This window comes from Acanthopagrus latus, chromosome 13 (genome assembly GCF_904848185.1).
Source record: "Acanthopagrus latus isolate v.2019 chromosome 13, fAcaLat1.1, whole genome shotgun sequence".
Classification (NCBI taxonomy): Eukaryota; Metazoa; Chordata; class Actinopteri; order Spariformes; family Sparidae; genus Acanthopagrus; species Acanthopagrus latus.
Window position 1 is genome coordinate 11,678,368 of NC_051051.1, and position 17,110 is coordinate 11,695,477.

A 17,110-nucleotide genomic window follows, 5' to 3' on the forward strand; every position below is an offset into this window, starting at 1 on the left:
GCATCCTGTTAGCTCAAAGTCCCAGCACCTGAGCAAATTTACAGCAACGTGTGATCCGCAATTATTCAAATTAACACCCACCGAAGGCTCAGTTTAAGCACGTTTTAACAGAAGAAGCTCCACACGGGAGACTTTGGTGGCGTGCAAGTTCAAGAGCAGCTCCAGCTGGTTTTAATGGAATTTAGTAGGATTATATGCAGGATAGGAACTCTGAAACTAATAATTCTCGGTGTGAGAAAAATCGCATCAAAGCAGGTAGTTCAACAAGTGTGTCAAGAGAACATTTTAGCTCAAGAGTCACTTGAAATCATTCGAGGGAAGATTTCTCCCTCAGCTGGTGTCTCGCAACAATAAGGCGTCTTTGACGTCTCGCTCCCTCTGCGGCTCTACTGCCATGCAGCAAAAAAGCTTTAGCGAAACAGAAAAATGCGCCCAATGAAAAGTCAAGTCATCAAATTCTTTGCATATTTTATTTTTCTTATCATGATTTTTTTTTTCCAACTCACACATGTCATATTTTACATCTTTGCAATAAAACATGAATACAATAGTTTTTAGGGTTTCATAGATCCAAAAATATTTAACCTTTTTTTGGATACGTAAGTTGAACCTGTCGATAGAGTATGTGCATGTGCGCATTTGATCAAGATGGCTTCACACATACAGTACGTCTCACATCTCACCCCCCCAAAATCTCCTCGCTCCTCCCCCACCTCTATCAGCTACAGAATCATGATATTGCTTACAACTGTGAGGTTGTAAAACCTAATAATCACACATGAGCTCAACGCTTTTTAAATACAAACATCAATGCACAAATAATCCCGTCGGGAAAATGGACCTAAACAAAATGGCAGCCGACCAGAAAGAACCAAGCTAATAAATAATGATATGTGATTGGTGCAAAGTGCAAATACAAAACAAACTTTTACATTGATTTGATTCTCTTTTTTTTAAATAATCAACAAATGTGGGTAAGTGAAGGTTTCCTTTGCGCTTCCAGTCTTATTCAGCTGATTAAGTCTTCACCAAGCCTGAACCAAGACTATATGTACATATTTGACAAAACAATCACCAAATATACAAAGGAAATCATGTCAGTCTTGTGGTTTGTCATCCTTGGTGGCACTGGTGACCTCTTTATCGTTACCATCTCCGGCAAAATCATCACCATCCTTGACACCGCCGTTATTACCATCAGTCTTGTCAACATTATAATAATTATTACACAATATTTTACATACAGCAAGTCATTAATAAATTAAAGGTGATAAGCGCAGTTTGTATAGTGAAAGAACATGTGTGGACTCTGACGGAGGCAGAGTCGTATTTACATGAATATCAGATTTAAACCCTGCTGCAGGTAAAAGGAAGAAAAAAAAGCATTACAAAAGAAAAGAAAAAAAAACGGATAAAATCAAATAAAATCATAACCCCAGGCAAAATTTTTCAAGGGTGAATTTAAGATCGAGCCAATAGCACCGGTTTCTGAACAGTGGGTGGGGCTTTCTAATCAGCTGAGACACATTGAAGGAGTCTTAATTTATAGCCCGTCCAAAAAAAATAATCCCCGAAATGAACTCCCCCCTCAAACAAACAGTCGAGAACAAAACTGATAAAGAAGAAAAATCAAAGGGAAAACAAAAACTTAGGTTCTTTGTCTGTGAAGCATTAAGCGTACCAGGAGCGGCAACTGCAACCGGTCCTGTGAGTGGTACGGGTATGATCGACCTCTACAAGATCTGCTTGACTCGCTCTTTATCTCCATTCTGCAGTCTGTCTATTTTATTAGCAGGTTTTGGTGTGTATCTTCGGGGTAATATGTGTCTGTGGTTACACATACACGTGTGCACAGAGGAAGTTGTTTCCACCAGCGCTGACGCATCCTCAAAATCAAGTCAGCTTCACAAGCCTAAGGTCCGGTGCTTGTTGTTCCTTCCCCTCGGTACCTGTGGTTCCCCCCCCCACCCCAGCGTCGCAGATACACAGCAGAATGCATCACCTCCTCTCCCTCTTGTTCCTTTCTTTTCTGTCCATCCTCCTCTTCCTCACGCTGGCCGCCTCAGTACCTGTTCTGGTGTTCGTAGTGCCAGCGGTTGAAGTCTATGTTGAACGCCACGATGCTGCCAGACGCCATGCCAGTGATCAGAGTCCTGAGGGGGCAGAGAGTTACGTCTGTAAAATCGAGCTATTCACATTTTTTATTCACTGCATATTTCCCTGGGATATTGTCTGACATTTGGAAAAAAAATTACCAACCCATTAATGATCGTTCTGTATTCTCTGCTGTCCCTTTAGAGGTGACCCAGTTTCCCCAACAACTAGTTGGTCCTTAAAGGAGCAGTTCATCCCAACGCCAAAATACATATTTACATATCCTCTAACATGTAGTGCTGTTTACCCATCTAGATGGTTTTCATGGGGGATGCCGCGTTATGTAGATATGGATGAGCTAGCTGATCTAGCTAGCTAAGATCGTTAATGTTACAGCTCAGCTGAGGAAGACACCGTTAATAACCGCTGGTGTGGACTGGAATTTTTTTGACGCTGGAGGAGAAATTAAAAATACCCATGCACGTGTGGACTAGGCCTCTACCTAGATCCACTCTTCTCTGGTATGCACTCCCTCTAGTAGTACATAGAGGAATCCCAAAAATATTTTTCGAAATTAAAGACTTAAAAACATATGATACTATATACATTATTACAGAATATGGAATGAAAATCCTTAAAATATTGTTTTCTTTCAGCCCGCTATATAATCACATTCATATAAGTATCACACAAATAAATCATCGATGATTAATTACCAGCTGATCTTAAAGTGTGCAGCAAATGGTGCAAAAATAACAGTAAGGAGATACGACTCCACGTCCAATCATCGCTCTAGATGGATACATAATAATCATAATAATAAATGAGTCTGTCTGTTTCACCTCTGGTCATGTGAGAGGTCCATGGCACGGATGCCTGCGTCACAGCCTGGGTAGATGTAAAGCTGTTTGAAGTCGCACGCCTGCCACACCTCCACCACCCCGTTGTCACCTCCTGTCACCAAGTTCTGTCCGTCGCTACTCAACAGGATTGCCTGGAGAGAGAAAAAACACAAAGAGGAGAAAGAGAGGTTAAAAGAGGCCACGCGCTGCTGAGCGGTGGACAACAGTGCATTGGATTTCTTGAGAGTAAACAAGGACGGTGTTCATGCATAAACATCAAACTAAAAGAATGACAGTATGTTTACGGCCTCACCCGTGTGGAGTCGTTGACCTCCATTTGTGCCAGCAGTTTTCCGTTTATGCTGAAGTTGCAGAAGCGGCCTCTCTCATAGTAGATGATGCAGTGGCCCTCGCTGGACACTGAGATGAGGCGGGGCCGCTGACAGAGCTCCGGGCCCTCCAGGGCTCTGAGGAGGTCCCCGGTGATAGTGTGGACCAGGCACGGGCCCTCTGAGGAGCGAGACCAAAGCAAGAATTCAGGAAACAAAGTTTGTGGGAAAACATGGGAATGATTTTTACAGTTTGTTTATTTACTGACATTAATCTATTTTGCAAATAATAAACCTACATGTAAAATCTCTTTTAGGCACAGACAGACAAACCTTTAGCTCCACTGATGACCAAACCCAGCTCTGCACACACAGACACACACACCACCTCGTGGTCATGTCCTGTCAGTACTGCCCTCGGAGCAGGGTAGTCACCTGATAAAGAGAAAACAAAGTTAGTCTGGTAAGAAACATCCCATTCCTGAGGGAGCTGTGGAGACAGGTAAACATCCCTCCACAACATGCTGTTTCCACTCACTGTTGTTGGGGTTGTCCCCGATGATGTGGTGCCTTCCACTCCAGTACCACAGAAGAAGAGTGGCATCTCTGGAGCCCGACACGATGTAGCAGTCCCCTCCAATGTAGGACTCTGACCTGGCCAGACACGTCACGACATCCCAGTGGCCAAAAACTATCTGGGTCAGCTTTCCTGCGGCGATGAAGGAGGAAGATGGATACATTACTTTTAGGATAAAAATAAATGGTTAAATTAGCAGTCAACACGTCATTGTACTCTATGCCCAGGTGCATGAGTAGTTCCCTTGATCCACATTTAAAGTAGGACAGAATCACAAATTCCAAGAAACCCCCAAAAGCTAAGACTCATAAATAATATAAAACCTACCAGTTTCAGTGGAGTAAACGCGGAAGCTCTTGTCCCAGAAGCCACAGACCAGGATGTAGCGGTTGTCGGCGGTAACCACAAAACAGTGCGTGTTGATCTGGATGCTCTGGTCCACCAGGTCAGTGATCTGACGCTTGTTCACGCCTGAGTTGTTTGCTACACGGGAGCACAAGAGATGTTAACAGGTTAATGAGGGCAAACGAGCTATCTGATGAACCCTAACCTTCATCGCTCGTCCGATTTTGTTGTCTCAGCAATACATGTGCATAAACCCTCATTGTATCATGCATTGACTTCAGACCCCACTGACTGACCTGGCTGCCCTCATTATATTATACAATCATGCCCAGTTATTATCTTCAGTGAAGATTTGCGTGCACTGACCTATGAGAGGATCCATCTCGATCGGTAGATGATGAGCTTGTTCCAGCGAGTATCCTGGAGCTCCACGGAGGCCTGAAGGGGTCAAACGTTACAGGGAGTCGGACACGCACAACACACAATTGTACAATCACGCTGTTCGACTGCTCTCTGATGAAAGCTCGATGCAGGCTTGATGTTTCAGTCGATAGCAAAAGTCACACAAGCTGCCTCATGACCCTCCGTAATAACATTGCCACTATTAATTACAGCCAGCCTCATTACGGCTGGCCTGCTGTGCTAATGAGGGCAATGGTGGGGTTAATTGAGGCTTTAATTAACAAATATTTCTATGTCAACATCCACTGTGCGGACAAAATGTCAACGCTGATATGATCCAAAAACAACAACACTTAAAAACCATGGGCTCAGTAAATACCACTGGAATGCACTGACATCTCACAGAGTTTGTAAGCTTCTATAAGTTAGTCTTAACCTGCAGTGTGAAGCCAATTACCACCAGATACATCTCTCTGTATTTGGCTTACTTCAACCAGCAAACATTGGTCTGACAGAGCTGGGGTGCCTTGAGCACATCAGCAGTGTTTGTGTAATTACTGTCAATACCAGAAGGGGAGCACTGCAGGTTTAATTGCATAGCTGCTGAAAACATTTTCACTCCATCCATAATCCCTTAAAAACCCATAAGGGAACCAAAAATCAACGTGTGCACAGTGATTACATAACAGCTTATAGAGCTTTTTTGTTTTTGCATGGATGGCGCCTTGAGATTTTGCACACCATTTAGTGTCGATTGCTCGACTAATCAATTCAGCTCTGTTATGAACACCTCATGGTACCACTAACACACACACACACACACACACACTCACCGACTGTGTTGTGCCAGCGGTTGACGGCAAACAGCCGGCTACATGTGACAGTGACGGCCGCCGGTATGCTGAGGTGAGGGAGGGTGTTCGCTGCGACGTGGGTGACGGGGGAGTTGGAGGGGAACTTGAGGACCATGATGACGTCCTGCTGCATCTGATCCTTAAACATCAGAGGGCTCTGGGGAAGGAAACACTGGTGAGACAGACAGAGAGGGACAGAGAGAACGAGGGAGAGAAGGGCAGAGCGAGGAGGGAAGGTCGAGGGAGAGAGGAGGGGCAGGTTGGGGGGAATGGAGACGGAGGTAGAGGGAGAGACAGAACAGATGGGACAGGAGGAGGGAGGGGAAGAGGTATATTAGTGGGAGCACAGGGTCAGAGCAGGTACACACACTGAGGGTGGCTCTGGGCCGAGGAGAGGAGGTGGAGGCACTGGCTGGTCGGGGGTTCAGGATTGACAGGTTTGGGTTGAAATGGATGGCTCTGATGTGGAGACACTGAGGCCTCGAGCTGCTGAGGGTAGCAGGGAGGACAGAGAGGCTAAAACCAGGGAGGAACTTGCTTTGGAAGAACATCATTACATACACTTGTATGTAATATATGAAAAATCCATACGGTTTTTTTATATCAGTGGACTTCATGGACTAAATTAGTGTTTAAGGCTGAAATGTATGAAAGGTCCCATATTATGCTCATTTCCATGCTGACACTTTTTTTGAGTGTCTACTAGAAAATGTTTAAATGATTTAAAGGTCATACTGATAACATTGTTATGTGGACTCATATTTGTTTACAACAGCTTGTAGAAAGGTGCAGAATAGAAATATCTATTTTCCTTACAAACAAACTAGTTACAGGGTGCATCAGGTTCAAAATTATCTTAATCTCTATTTCTATATCTTAGCACCCCTTTCCCATGAAAGCCCAGTCTGCTGTGATTGGTCAGTGCTCCCAGGCCTGAGCAAGCACCTAGACCTGCTTTTTCATCTACAAAGTCAGGAAATCTCACTACAATATGGGACCTTTAAAAATGTAAAAAAAAATGAATGCACACAATTCTAAGCACAAATGTGCTGCATAATGTCTTAATGAATGTCTTTAAAAATAACCCTTAACCTCAGGAAAAACTCTTTTCCTGGTCCCAGAGTGGATATTTCTTTAAAAACAACTTCTCAGTAAACAGATGACACTGCTGTGAAACTTAAATGCAAAGTGAGATTCGTCTTTTGATGTGTTTCTCACCAGGTGCATGGCGGAGGAGCGAGGCGGGTGTGGCTCGATAAGCAGCTGGGAGGGAACCTGACCACACGCCTGAATCTGGGCCTCAATCACCTACGGAAACAAAGATGGGGTTAACACGAGAGAGTTAACATACAAACAATGAATTTCATGAAACAAAAAGGCCTCAGATTAAAAAACATCTTCTCAGCCATTAAGGGGTTATTGTCTAGTGACAATTAAGCGCTCATCGTTGAAATGTAAAGAACTCTTGAGTGGGAAACTTAATAATCAATCTCTGACTCAAACCAGAGTGATGAGCTGTCATGGAAACCAACCTCACGCTGCACAGCATCTAGATTGTCAAGGGTGACTGCACCCTCGTAGGACAAGAAGTCAAACACGTTGAGCGCTCGGACGGCTTCCGGCCCTCGCTGCTTGTAGCCGAATATTAGATCGATCCACTGGTGCAGCTGGCACGACACAAACTCGCTCTCCAGCGCCTGGTCGAAGTCACAGGTGCAAAGAGAAGAAGAATAAAAGAGAGTCAAGGATATGTTCAGTGGTATTTTTTAAGTATTTCAGAAAATGCCATCCATGTCTCTCACCATCCGGTTAATGCGGACAAAGTCTTCGGGTTTCTTGGCCCAGGCAGGAAGCTCCACGTCGCACACGGGTACGCCATCATCACGCACTCCGAGCTCATACTCATTACTGTTGACGAACATCTCAGGCAAGTAGTAGAACTCTGGGATCAGCTCCTGATGGACACAACAAACACATTGCTTAACAAAATGATCACTTTTTGCAAATTATCATGCGTTTAGCTAAATCTACTGAATATTAAATCCTCCCATGGCTTTAGACAATGTGTGTCTGCCCTTAAGTACAATTAAAGACCTTCAAATTAAGCAAGATTGAATAGCAACATTAATTCAAATTCAAATATTTTTGACCTATTGAGCTAAAAAGACGTGTTTCATTCATATGCCTCAGTACTGACTAATCTCAGGATTGTTATTGGGATTATCACCTTGACATCCGCCGTGTCCCTCTGGCAGTTCCTCCACGAGCAGCCGATGCCAGAGAAACTTCTCTCTGGATGGTCAAACTTGTTCTCGTTAGCGTTAAGGAAGAATGTGGTGAAGGGCTCCTACAGGCACAAGAAGAGACAAATACATTTGAAAGGAAGCCTTCAGTCTCTGCCATGTGTTTACTGGGCTGCTGAAGGTTGAGAGTGTGTGAGTGTGCGGAGCAGGTACTCACTATCCTGAGCATCCACATCAGTGTTGAATGAGCGGTGGAGTAAAGGGTCGTGTAGTGGTGAGGAGGGGTGCCGTCGTCATCCCACGTCTCGTAGCGCTCGGCGTAGAACGCTGCTCGCTTGGGATTGAGTGCGCCGATCGGCTGCAGAAGAACAGAGGGAAATACTGCGGCTTAAGTCATGGACACATGCAGATGGACAGAGCAAATTGTTTGCTTTTCATGAAAACAGTCAGTGCTTGAACAATAAATCTGAAGCAATATGGCAAAATTACTGCGCTCCCAACTGCAGACTCTTTCTGTTTTTGTGCCTTTCACAATAAAAGCACTAGTGGTCATACACTGTGTAGCATTTATGTATAAATATATTTTCACTCAATTCATCCTCATTATTTCTGCTCAATAGAGGAATCAGAAGTAGAAGTAGAAGTAGAAGTGGAGGATGAAGACAACACTGTTTAATAATCCCCTTCAGGGAATTCAGTACAATATTGAGATACTTCAAACACATGTCTTTGCCTCATTGCCATTAAAAGGGCTATCTCTGATAACATTCTCTATTCATTACAGATCTTCTGTAGTCTTTTGTTTTCATCAGCCACCTTAGCATGGTGGACCAAGCTGGACCAAGCTATGCTAACTTTTGGGCTGGTCATACAAAAACATGTCATCTCTGCTACACTTTATTTTTTGGGTTTATAGCGCCCTCTCAGTAGCAGGCATTCAGCTGATTGGAAAATGCTCATGAAGTGGTGCGTTTCTTACCTTGGAGAGGTCTCTGAAGTTTCCAGGTAGAGTGAGATCCAGCTCCTCTGAGTCGTAGTTGGTCAAGACCCAGGGGAAGATGGGGTACTGGTTCAAATCATTATAGGTCCTCCCTGCAGGGACAAAAGATGGACCAAATTGGAGAAAGTCCCAAAGGATTTACAGATACAACATAGTTTCATAAAGACGGTCCTGACTGTGTTTCTGTGTCGGCCTACATTATGGACACACAGCATATTCACTAGCCTTACATTGCTTTAAGTTTTACACAATTGGATTAAACATGCCATAACATGTTTATATAAAAGAGTGATTAACCAATTGTCAGGCTTCAAAACCACTGCGCCTAATGAATCAGGCTCACGTTCAGATGTTTAATCAATGAGACCGAGTTCCCGACACAAACAATGATTGACTGTTGACTGTGATTACAATTAAACCAACTGAGGTTGTATGGTAGTGTGAGAAAAGATGTTCCAGCAGAGAGAGAGACAGAAAAGAGCTTGCTGCTGCTGTTAATTCAGAGTTTAAATACATTTTCACTGGCTACCATACAACTTATTCTGCAGTTTTATTGCTTACATATATATGACTTTGTCTTATATAGATATAGTATATCTTTAAATAAATTGACATTTTCACGCACATATAGGACTTACAAACACACTCAAATAGAATTCATATTGATTTATTCTTTGTCCTTTGTCAATGTGCTGCATTATTCATATATTTTTGAATATATATATATATATTTTTTTTTACAGGTCACTCCGGTGACTGTTATTATGCAAACTGCAGCTGAGCTGGCGCTGGAGCTGACAAAGCTGCATCCTTGCAAATCTTTCAGGTTCTTTATCAGGTCTCTTCAGTAAAGTCTTTTTGTACATTGGCTTCTCTATTCATGCACATGGTGAGAAATAAATAAAAAGAGGTGAGTCTGCATTTTCTGGATTCTTTGATGGGTATTTCTTAACATCGCAGCATAATGAGAACTCTGAGGACAACAAAACAAGGCTGAATTTGTAAAATCTTCACAGCAAATAAGTTAGAAAATGTCAATGTCACACCGTAGGAAGAGAGAAAATACAAGAACGTTAAGTGTTTTTAAACTAATTCAGTTGTTTTGTTGAAGAACAAACTACATGAGACATGACTATGCGTCTGAACACTAATTGATCACAGTTCATTTGGAGGCTGAGAGCCACAAAAACAGATTCAGGAAATGTGATCGAAAGTGGACTTTACCTGCAATAGTGTTGAGGAACATGAGGTACTCAAAGTTGGAGATCTCTCTCCTCTGCCAGCGCTGAGTCATGTTAGACGACTTGAAGAGCTGACGAGGGGTTGCCAAGGAAATCCGCCTGAAATGCACAAAGAAACACACACACACACACACACACATTCAAGTGTATTCTCTTGCCACCAATTCCTTTGAAACCCACAACTGTGTTGGACCAGCTGACTAAACTCTGCACCTACCTGGCCTGTGGCAGGCCGTAACTCGTTCCAACGCCCACCCGTGGGAGGCTGTAGACCACCCTTTTGACCGTGGCCTGGTCAGGGAAGTTAAACATCACTGACGCTGCAGAGCGCATCAGACAGACACAGTCAGCATACAGACCACAAGTCGATCACTCACAAAGACATTAACTGTTGAGCTGGTAGCAAAATGTGGACACTGTATAGTGCTGAAAAATGTTTTCATTAATATTTATTTACATGCTCAAGACAAATTTTAACTCTACATTTTGTTGGTGCCCATCCAGTATTGCCCAGATCAAAAAAAATCACTGGAAAATAAATTAAATGTAATAAGTTACATTACTTATCAAATATTTAACACGGTAACTACCAGTCCGTAACCTATACCATTTCAAAAGTTACTCTCTCAACAGTTGTCTGCAGACGTACTTCTGTTGGCCATGAAGACCTCAAGTCCAGTGTTCTGCAGCAGGTAGCGTCTTGAAAAGACAGCTCGGATCTCGCTGAACATCCATTTGCCGTGCAGACCCTCTGAGTAGGCCAGGACCTGTTGAGAATAACCTTTTTCATTAGACAGACTCTTTACAAAATAATCAAAAACAGAAAATCAGAAGAAGTAAGAAAAAACCTATCCAAAGAGTGTGGTGGAAATCTTTTAGTGAACAGAAAGGAACAAGGACAGCCGGTGTTTACCTTAGCATCAGTGTTCTTGAATGTGGGATCCTCCTCGTCCACCTCAAAGTAGATCTCAGTAGTGGTGATGGACAGAGTTCCTCGAGCCACCACCACTGGAGCTACCAGCTGAGCTGGAGTGCTCAGAACCACTGGGCCTGAAGGTGGAGGGAGGGGTGTTACTTCTTTAGGAATTTTATGGCACTGACTGAGGCTCACCCTACACAACAGCTACAAGTGTTCATCACACACAATGGATAAATCAAATGGCACACATTCTGTAATGAAGTCAATTTATGTTAGTTCAGATTGATTGTTCATTTTTTTCATCTTCTACTTTGCCTCCTCCATGAAACATCATCACGTGTGTCAATCAAAGAGGAACCACAGGATTAAATAAGGTCTGATTTATAACAGCATCATCAGTTTTTTAGTAGATTATGACATAATCTTCTTGAGTTAAATAAATCAGCTGGTTAGTGTTGCTGCCAAACTTCCAACTTGCCTTTGGAGGTAAAAAGTCTTGGACGGAAACGTACTAAAAACAAGAGGCATAGACAGTTTACTCTTCAGATACACTGTAGCATTGTGTGTGTGTGTGTGTGTGTGTGTGTGTCTTTATGTGTGTGAGTCTTACCTGCAAGGTTATCAATCTCTTTTTCCTGCAGCAGGCTCACAGCGTCATCGTCTCCTTCCAGCATTAACTCCGCCTCTGGGTTCTGGGTGACCACTGATTGGCTACGGAAAGGCTTCTTCGACTTCACCCCGTCCTCCTCCTCCTCTGTGCCTGTTTGTTTTGAAGTGAGCGTGTGAGGGTTGTTTGTATGTCAAAAAAGGCAACGAGCAGATTCTGACCCAGTATACAGTGTCGAGATTAGTACACATCACTGACCGTATTCCTCCAAGGCTTTGAGCGACACGTCAGCGTGAGTGGATCCAAAGGCGTTTCGCACAAATCTCCGTCTCCTCCTCAGGTCGTCCTCCCAGTAGTCCAGACGCCAGAAGTCGTGTAGTTGGCTGGAGGAGAGGAGTCAGTGACTATGTTTACATGCATTATATATTTGGTTTTATGCAGTTATTTTAGAAAAGACATACAAACTAAGCTGTTTACGTGGTTAAAGAAAATGAATATTTTACTAGAATAACAGACATATCATATTAGAATCTTTTTAGTCCCCAGTATCGGTATTGGCAACGCCCCCCAAAAGAGCAAATTTCAGTTGGGTTCTAGTTTATATGCAGCTGCTTATATTCAGATTAACAACCATAGTTTCTCTCTTCTCACAGTAGCCTCTTGAATAGGTAAGAGAAAAAGAAATGGGGGCTCTTCTTAGGTGCACGTGATGGACTCTGAGGTGAGACTGCAATTTTGTGGCGGATTGTTTTGTTAACAAAGACGACATGCAGCCTCATTCACATCCCATGGTTCGGCATTTTCTTCCGCTTGAACATGAAATGCCAATTTGGTGACCTGGCATTCTTCTTAGAGTATGTCTGTATGTTAAAGTACTGTGTGTGTGCCGCTACATCAGGCTAATCAACCTGTAGTAACTTCTTAAATATCTATGCAGGTTGCCTCGACTGCTACGGCAGCTCTGCATGCATATTCTTTTCAAAATAAAAGCCACAAAATGCCGTAACAGCTGTTAAATGTTCATTATTGTGAGAAATATTGCATCTGATAGCAAATACTGTGATATTTGATCATACTGTAAAATTAGTGTGTGTGTAAGTAAACACAGTCATTTTAGTCAGGTGCATTTTGGGACTTTTCCTTCAGGAGCAGTAAAGTTAAGGGTGAATTAAAGGTGAAATTATAGATGACATTTACTCTAAGAAGTTCTAAAACTACTTTCCTAAGTCAGAAGGTTCCTCTTTATTGGGATGAAAGGTAGCTTTTGATCAAAGGAGTGGGTTTAACAACCCTTTCCAATTCTGCAAACACCAACAAACTGGCTTTAAGCTGACAGAAAACACATTCAAATGATCTTTCTACGCTCTTCAGCCGAGAGGTTCTCTGAAGAAAACAGATGAAACAGTCAGGCTTAGTCAGGCAACCGTGATTGACAATAAGAAATATGCTAATGTGGACAAATGTTAAAAATATCACCGGGGGGAGCGAGCACTTCAGAAGCAATTGAACTTTAATTAGTTTTCCATCTGAGTGCAAGAGGTTTTCTATTAACAGCGGGCACATTGCAGTATTCAATTTAATTCATCAGCAGTGACACGGGGAAAACGGGCTTCAGATGTTACATGTCACATGTCCTCAGATCGAATCACATGTCTGCACAGTAGCTGCCAGCCTGGAGGCAGATCTGGATAACAAGCAATCATTGATTTAATGGCTGTATGTCAGCGAGCTAAATACGGAGATGATGTCAGGATTCGTTTGTGTGTGTGTGTGAGATGGAGCTGATGTCCCATTATTCATGTTGAGTAAGACTTCTCATTTTTTAATGAATCCTACCTTTCACTCCCCAAACAATCGTCAATAATTTGTTGTTAATTTTTTCGAATGTCATACTTAATAATCGATACTCATCCTGATAGAGTTTTCTCATGTCACTCAAGTGTGTCACAGCGTCTCCTATCGAGTAACGTCCTGTGTCATCTAATCTGATACACAGCTCCTTGGCAATCTTCCGCTCACCTCTGTGACATCGTGCCCCACGCGCCGTGCTTATTGGTCAGGATGTTGAGGATCTTCTGTTTCAGCTGGTTAGCGGTCACATGATCTCTGTGCTTAGCGGCGCTGATGAGGTGATCGCACATTTTCTCCTCCTCTCTCCGGTCGGCAGCGTACTGGGCACAGTTAGACTGGAGGAGAGCCGGATGTAAAAGGGAAAAACAGGGAACAGACACAGAAAATGAAGAGGCGATGAGAAGGTGGAAATGAGGAAACAGCAGCTGTGTTGTATGTTTGTTGAGTTCTTGGTATTGAAGATAAATAGGTTCTCTGTCCTGGCTGGATAAAGTGAGCAGACACACCAGCAAGTTTCATGTAAATAAATGTAGAGCTAATTTTAATCATCATAAATTTTTCATTTGAAATTTAATAGATTTAAAGTATAAAGAAAGTACAGAATAAAAATACAAAATGAAGGTACATAAGTACTTCAAATTTGTACATAAGCACAATATGTGCAAATATACTGAAATAATTTAATATAATAACCTGTCCTGTCATGAATTTTGGCTGACATCGAAGGAAATTTCAATATAGAAATGCAAAAAGGTTTAGAAAAAGAATCACGGTTACACAGTTCGTCCACCAGAAGATGCTGACAAGTTCATTCTTCAACTTGAAAACATCTCACAGTTAAGATCTTAAAAAAATATATTTTTACAGATCCTTGTCTAAGAAATGATAATCCAGCACTTCTTAAATCACTTTTATTTCTTCACTCTGTCAAAGTGGGTGGCAGTAATGTCGCCTTGACGCTGGTTGCCACTTGCAGTAACACGTAGTAAGTAGCTACATGAGAACATAAAATCTGTTGAAAATCCTTTACAAATAATCCAGGTATTAGTTAATCTAGGTATTGAGCCACTTCACATCTATTTACCTGCAGGATTTGACAGTGTCACATGTCATGACATACATCAGCGGTGCACTGTGCGTTTACCTCAAACTCGGCGTGTTTGTGCACATCCTCTGCTCTCTGTCTGTTCAGGATGAACTCTGCTTCGTTGGCAACACGAACAATATGATCCTTCATAGCATGGCATAGAAGTCTGGTGGAGGAGGAGAAACAGGAACGTGGAAGACAGCAACAAACATTATACACATTAGCGTCCGTCCATGATTTGCTATTGTACGTATGGTAAACTTCATAATTAAACAGGCGGAACTGCATGTCATCCACTTCTATTCTGTATTGTACTTTAAGTTCAATAAACAGTTTGGAGTGAAATAAACCATCATGACTACACGCAGAGAGAACAGACCAGCCCAAATGAACTATAAACTTAATTGCACTTTAATGATCCGACCTCCAACTGAACACACATGGTAACGCGCACTTATCCTGGCAAGGTTCTCATTAGGGCTCTATCACAGCCATTAGTGGTGAAGCACTGATAACAATGTCTGTTAATGTGTGAATCACAGAGGGTGATAATCAGTCCGTGTGATGGATTACCTTCCCTCGTTGATGAGCTCAATGAAGGCCAGTCCTGCGTTCTTCTGAATGGAGTTTTGCCACTCCTGAGTGTAGAAAAGACATCACAATTAATGTGGAGGGGAGTATGTGATGGATTATACCTATCACCGTACCAGTCATTTTACATTGGTGTGGAGAGTTAACCCTTTCATGGACACAAGGTGTCCACTACTGTGATATCTGGAGGTCATTGTTTGCCAGTCACTAGGTGGCACATCCCAAATCTCATGTCTACAACTCCAGTGGATTATTTTCTTATTATGAATATCTCATTTGGCGAAAGGCATCATAGAGCCAAGAACCAAGTGCCTCTGGGATATATAGCATCCACTACAGAGGACACGAAAATTATGAATAAGACAAATAACATTAAAATCTGGTTAAAAGTATTTTTAACATTCATTGTCCCTCGTATTATAGTTAAAACATGTAGATTTTTCCAGTCTAGTTAGATTTAACAGTTATTCATGAATCAGTTTTCATAATTTCTTTCAAAACAACATGACTTGAAAGAAAAATTTGCATGATTTTTTACTTGTGTCAGAGTAAAAACAAATGATGAATGCAATCTATTAATTAATGCACATTGTCTAAAAAAGATTTTAATAGATAAACAATAAAATAAATAAATATATGAATAAAATAGCCTGATTGTCTGTTCTGGGCAAAACTTATGGATGAAATATCCCCCAAAAATCAATTTATGTTCTCACATATATGCTACAAATTCAATATTCACATAAAATAGTGGTGCTAATCACTTTGCAATATTGTTCACAATATGCTAATGAACACTTTGTAGTTACCAGAGCTAAGTCATGAAATCCCTCACAAATCTCTGTGGTTTCATAGTAGATTGTCTCTGTTTTTCATTCTTTATTGGCTCCACATTAGCTTTCAAAAGGTGTTTGCTAGTCTGCTCTCAACATGACTAATAAATTAGATCCGAAGCATAACTTTACACATGAATCAACAAACAACAGTAGCCCAATATATGCCTTTGCGTTGGTCAGCCCTGGTTGAAACTGTGAAGAGAATGGTGTATTTCAAAAGCAAAATAGACAGGGAATCTTCAGTTTTATTATCAATCACCACTGTGAAGGTACACTACCATGAAACTACTAAAAAAGGATGGAGAAACATCTAAAGAGCTTTCTAATGAGGAATGCATCCGTCTAAGAGGATGTGAGAGGGTTATGTGTTTGTGCATACGAGAGTGGAGACTTCTGAGCAGCAGTAGAGCATTGCTGAAAGCCTCAAAACTATCAGCACTCCATTAGCTCTTAAGGCTGTTAAGGACACGTGGGAGCATCTCCTGTTACAACCCCCCCCCCATCCTGAAGGATCGATATCTGGGCTAGGGTTCTCTCTCCCGGGCCTCTAATGGCAGACGAGGCCGGAGCCACGGGTAACACTATACATGCTGACGAGCAGCCAGCCAGAGGGGAAGGCAAGGGAGTGGTGGGAGGATAAAGGGCAGTGTGGAGAGCCGTGGAAGATGAAAGCAGTTGCCCACTGGATCACTCCAGTTAAAATGGACCAGGAGAGCAAAGATGGAGCAGAGGAAAAGGAGAGTAAATGTGAAGAGCACGGTGGTAGAGAGCAACAGGGAATAACTGAGGGGTTCGTTCAGGGACAGGAACTCCTACAGAATCCCATAAAAAGAGGGAATAGCTGGGAGAGGATCTTCATAACATGAACGACAAAGAACACTGGTCACCTACATCATCCGGAGTGGTAAGTGCCTCAATGTCGTCAATCTGTCTTTTTAGTGTTAAAATAGAGATCTAAGTTTGAGAAAAGACACTGGAAAAAGTCTAAATGAATTCAGCTGTGCTGCCTTCAAGATTTAAGTTTTTAAAAGTTAAATCCAGGACGAGAGGAGTTTACGTGGCTCTTATGAATGTAAAGAATGATCTTTGTGTCCTTGATGTTGATTGTGTGATGATGCATATAAATTGAGATTGTATTACATCCGCAATGCGCTCATGACATAGTCAACCCTGCCTCACAGGGCAGATCGATCGCTGAACAGCTTCCTGTCTACAAGGAATCTTTACAGCAGTTATGAAGGGTTTAAAGGAATAAAACACTTTCAGAACGAGTTAGAAACAGAGGTGTGAAG

The 17,110-nt window shown here is 42.2% G+C and overlaps 1 protein-coding gene across 14 annotated transcripts in view; it reads right to left on the reverse strand.

Annotated features, from left to right (window-relative positions):
* Window positions 1–451: 451 nt before the first annotated feature.
* The window catches only part of nbeaa (neurobeachin a), a 106,281-nt gene continuing 89,622 nt past the window's right edge, over window positions 452–17,110 (reverse strand). For 11 of the 14 annotated variants that reach the window (XM_037119902.1, XM_037119903.1, XM_037119904.1 and 8 more), the window contains 23 exons: window positions 14,965–15,029; window positions 14,449–14,557; window positions 13,473–13,639; window positions 11,712–11,836; window positions 11,457–11,606; window positions 10,841–10,977; window positions 10,577–10,694; window positions 10,145–10,247; window positions 9,911–10,026; window positions 8,666–8,778; window positions 7,904–8,044; window positions 7,671–7,790; window positions 7,246–7,398; window positions 6,976–7,140; window positions 6,662–6,751; window positions 5,423–5,615; window positions 4,554–4,625; window positions 4,170–4,325; window positions 3,804–3,974; window positions 3,599–3,700; window positions 3,250–3,446; window positions 2,937–3,088; window positions 452–2,153 (listed from right to left, as the gene is read on the reverse strand). In XM_037119902.1, the coding sequence (XP_036975797.1) occupies window positions 2,063–2,153; window positions 2,937–3,088; window positions 3,250–3,446; window positions 3,599–3,700; window positions 3,804–3,974; window positions 4,170–4,325; window positions 4,554–4,625; window positions 5,423–5,615; window positions 6,662–6,751; window positions 6,976–7,140; window positions 7,246–7,398; window positions 7,671–7,790; window positions 7,904–8,044; window positions 8,666–8,778; window positions 9,911–10,026; window positions 10,145–10,247; window positions 10,577–10,694; window positions 10,841–10,977; window positions 11,457–11,606; window positions 11,712–11,836; window positions 13,473–13,639; window positions 14,449–14,557; window positions 14,965–15,029 (3,006 nt within the window). In that variant the 3' untranslated portion in view covers window positions 452–2,062. The remainder of the gene's footprint in view (window positions 2,154–2,936; window positions 3,089–3,249; window positions 3,447–3,598; window positions 3,701–3,803; window positions 3,975–4,169; window positions 4,326–4,553; window positions 4,626–5,422; window positions 5,616–6,661; window positions 6,752–6,975; window positions 7,141–7,245; window positions 7,399–7,670; window positions 7,791–7,903; window positions 8,045–8,665; window positions 8,779–9,910; window positions 10,027–10,144; window positions 10,248–10,576; window positions 10,695–10,840; window positions 10,978–11,456; window positions 11,607–11,711; window positions 11,837–13,472; window positions 13,640–14,448; window positions 14,558–14,964; window positions 15,030–17,110) is intronic. The other 3 variants (XM_037119905.1, XM_037119900.1, XM_037119894.1) reach the window with 1 other exon arrangement.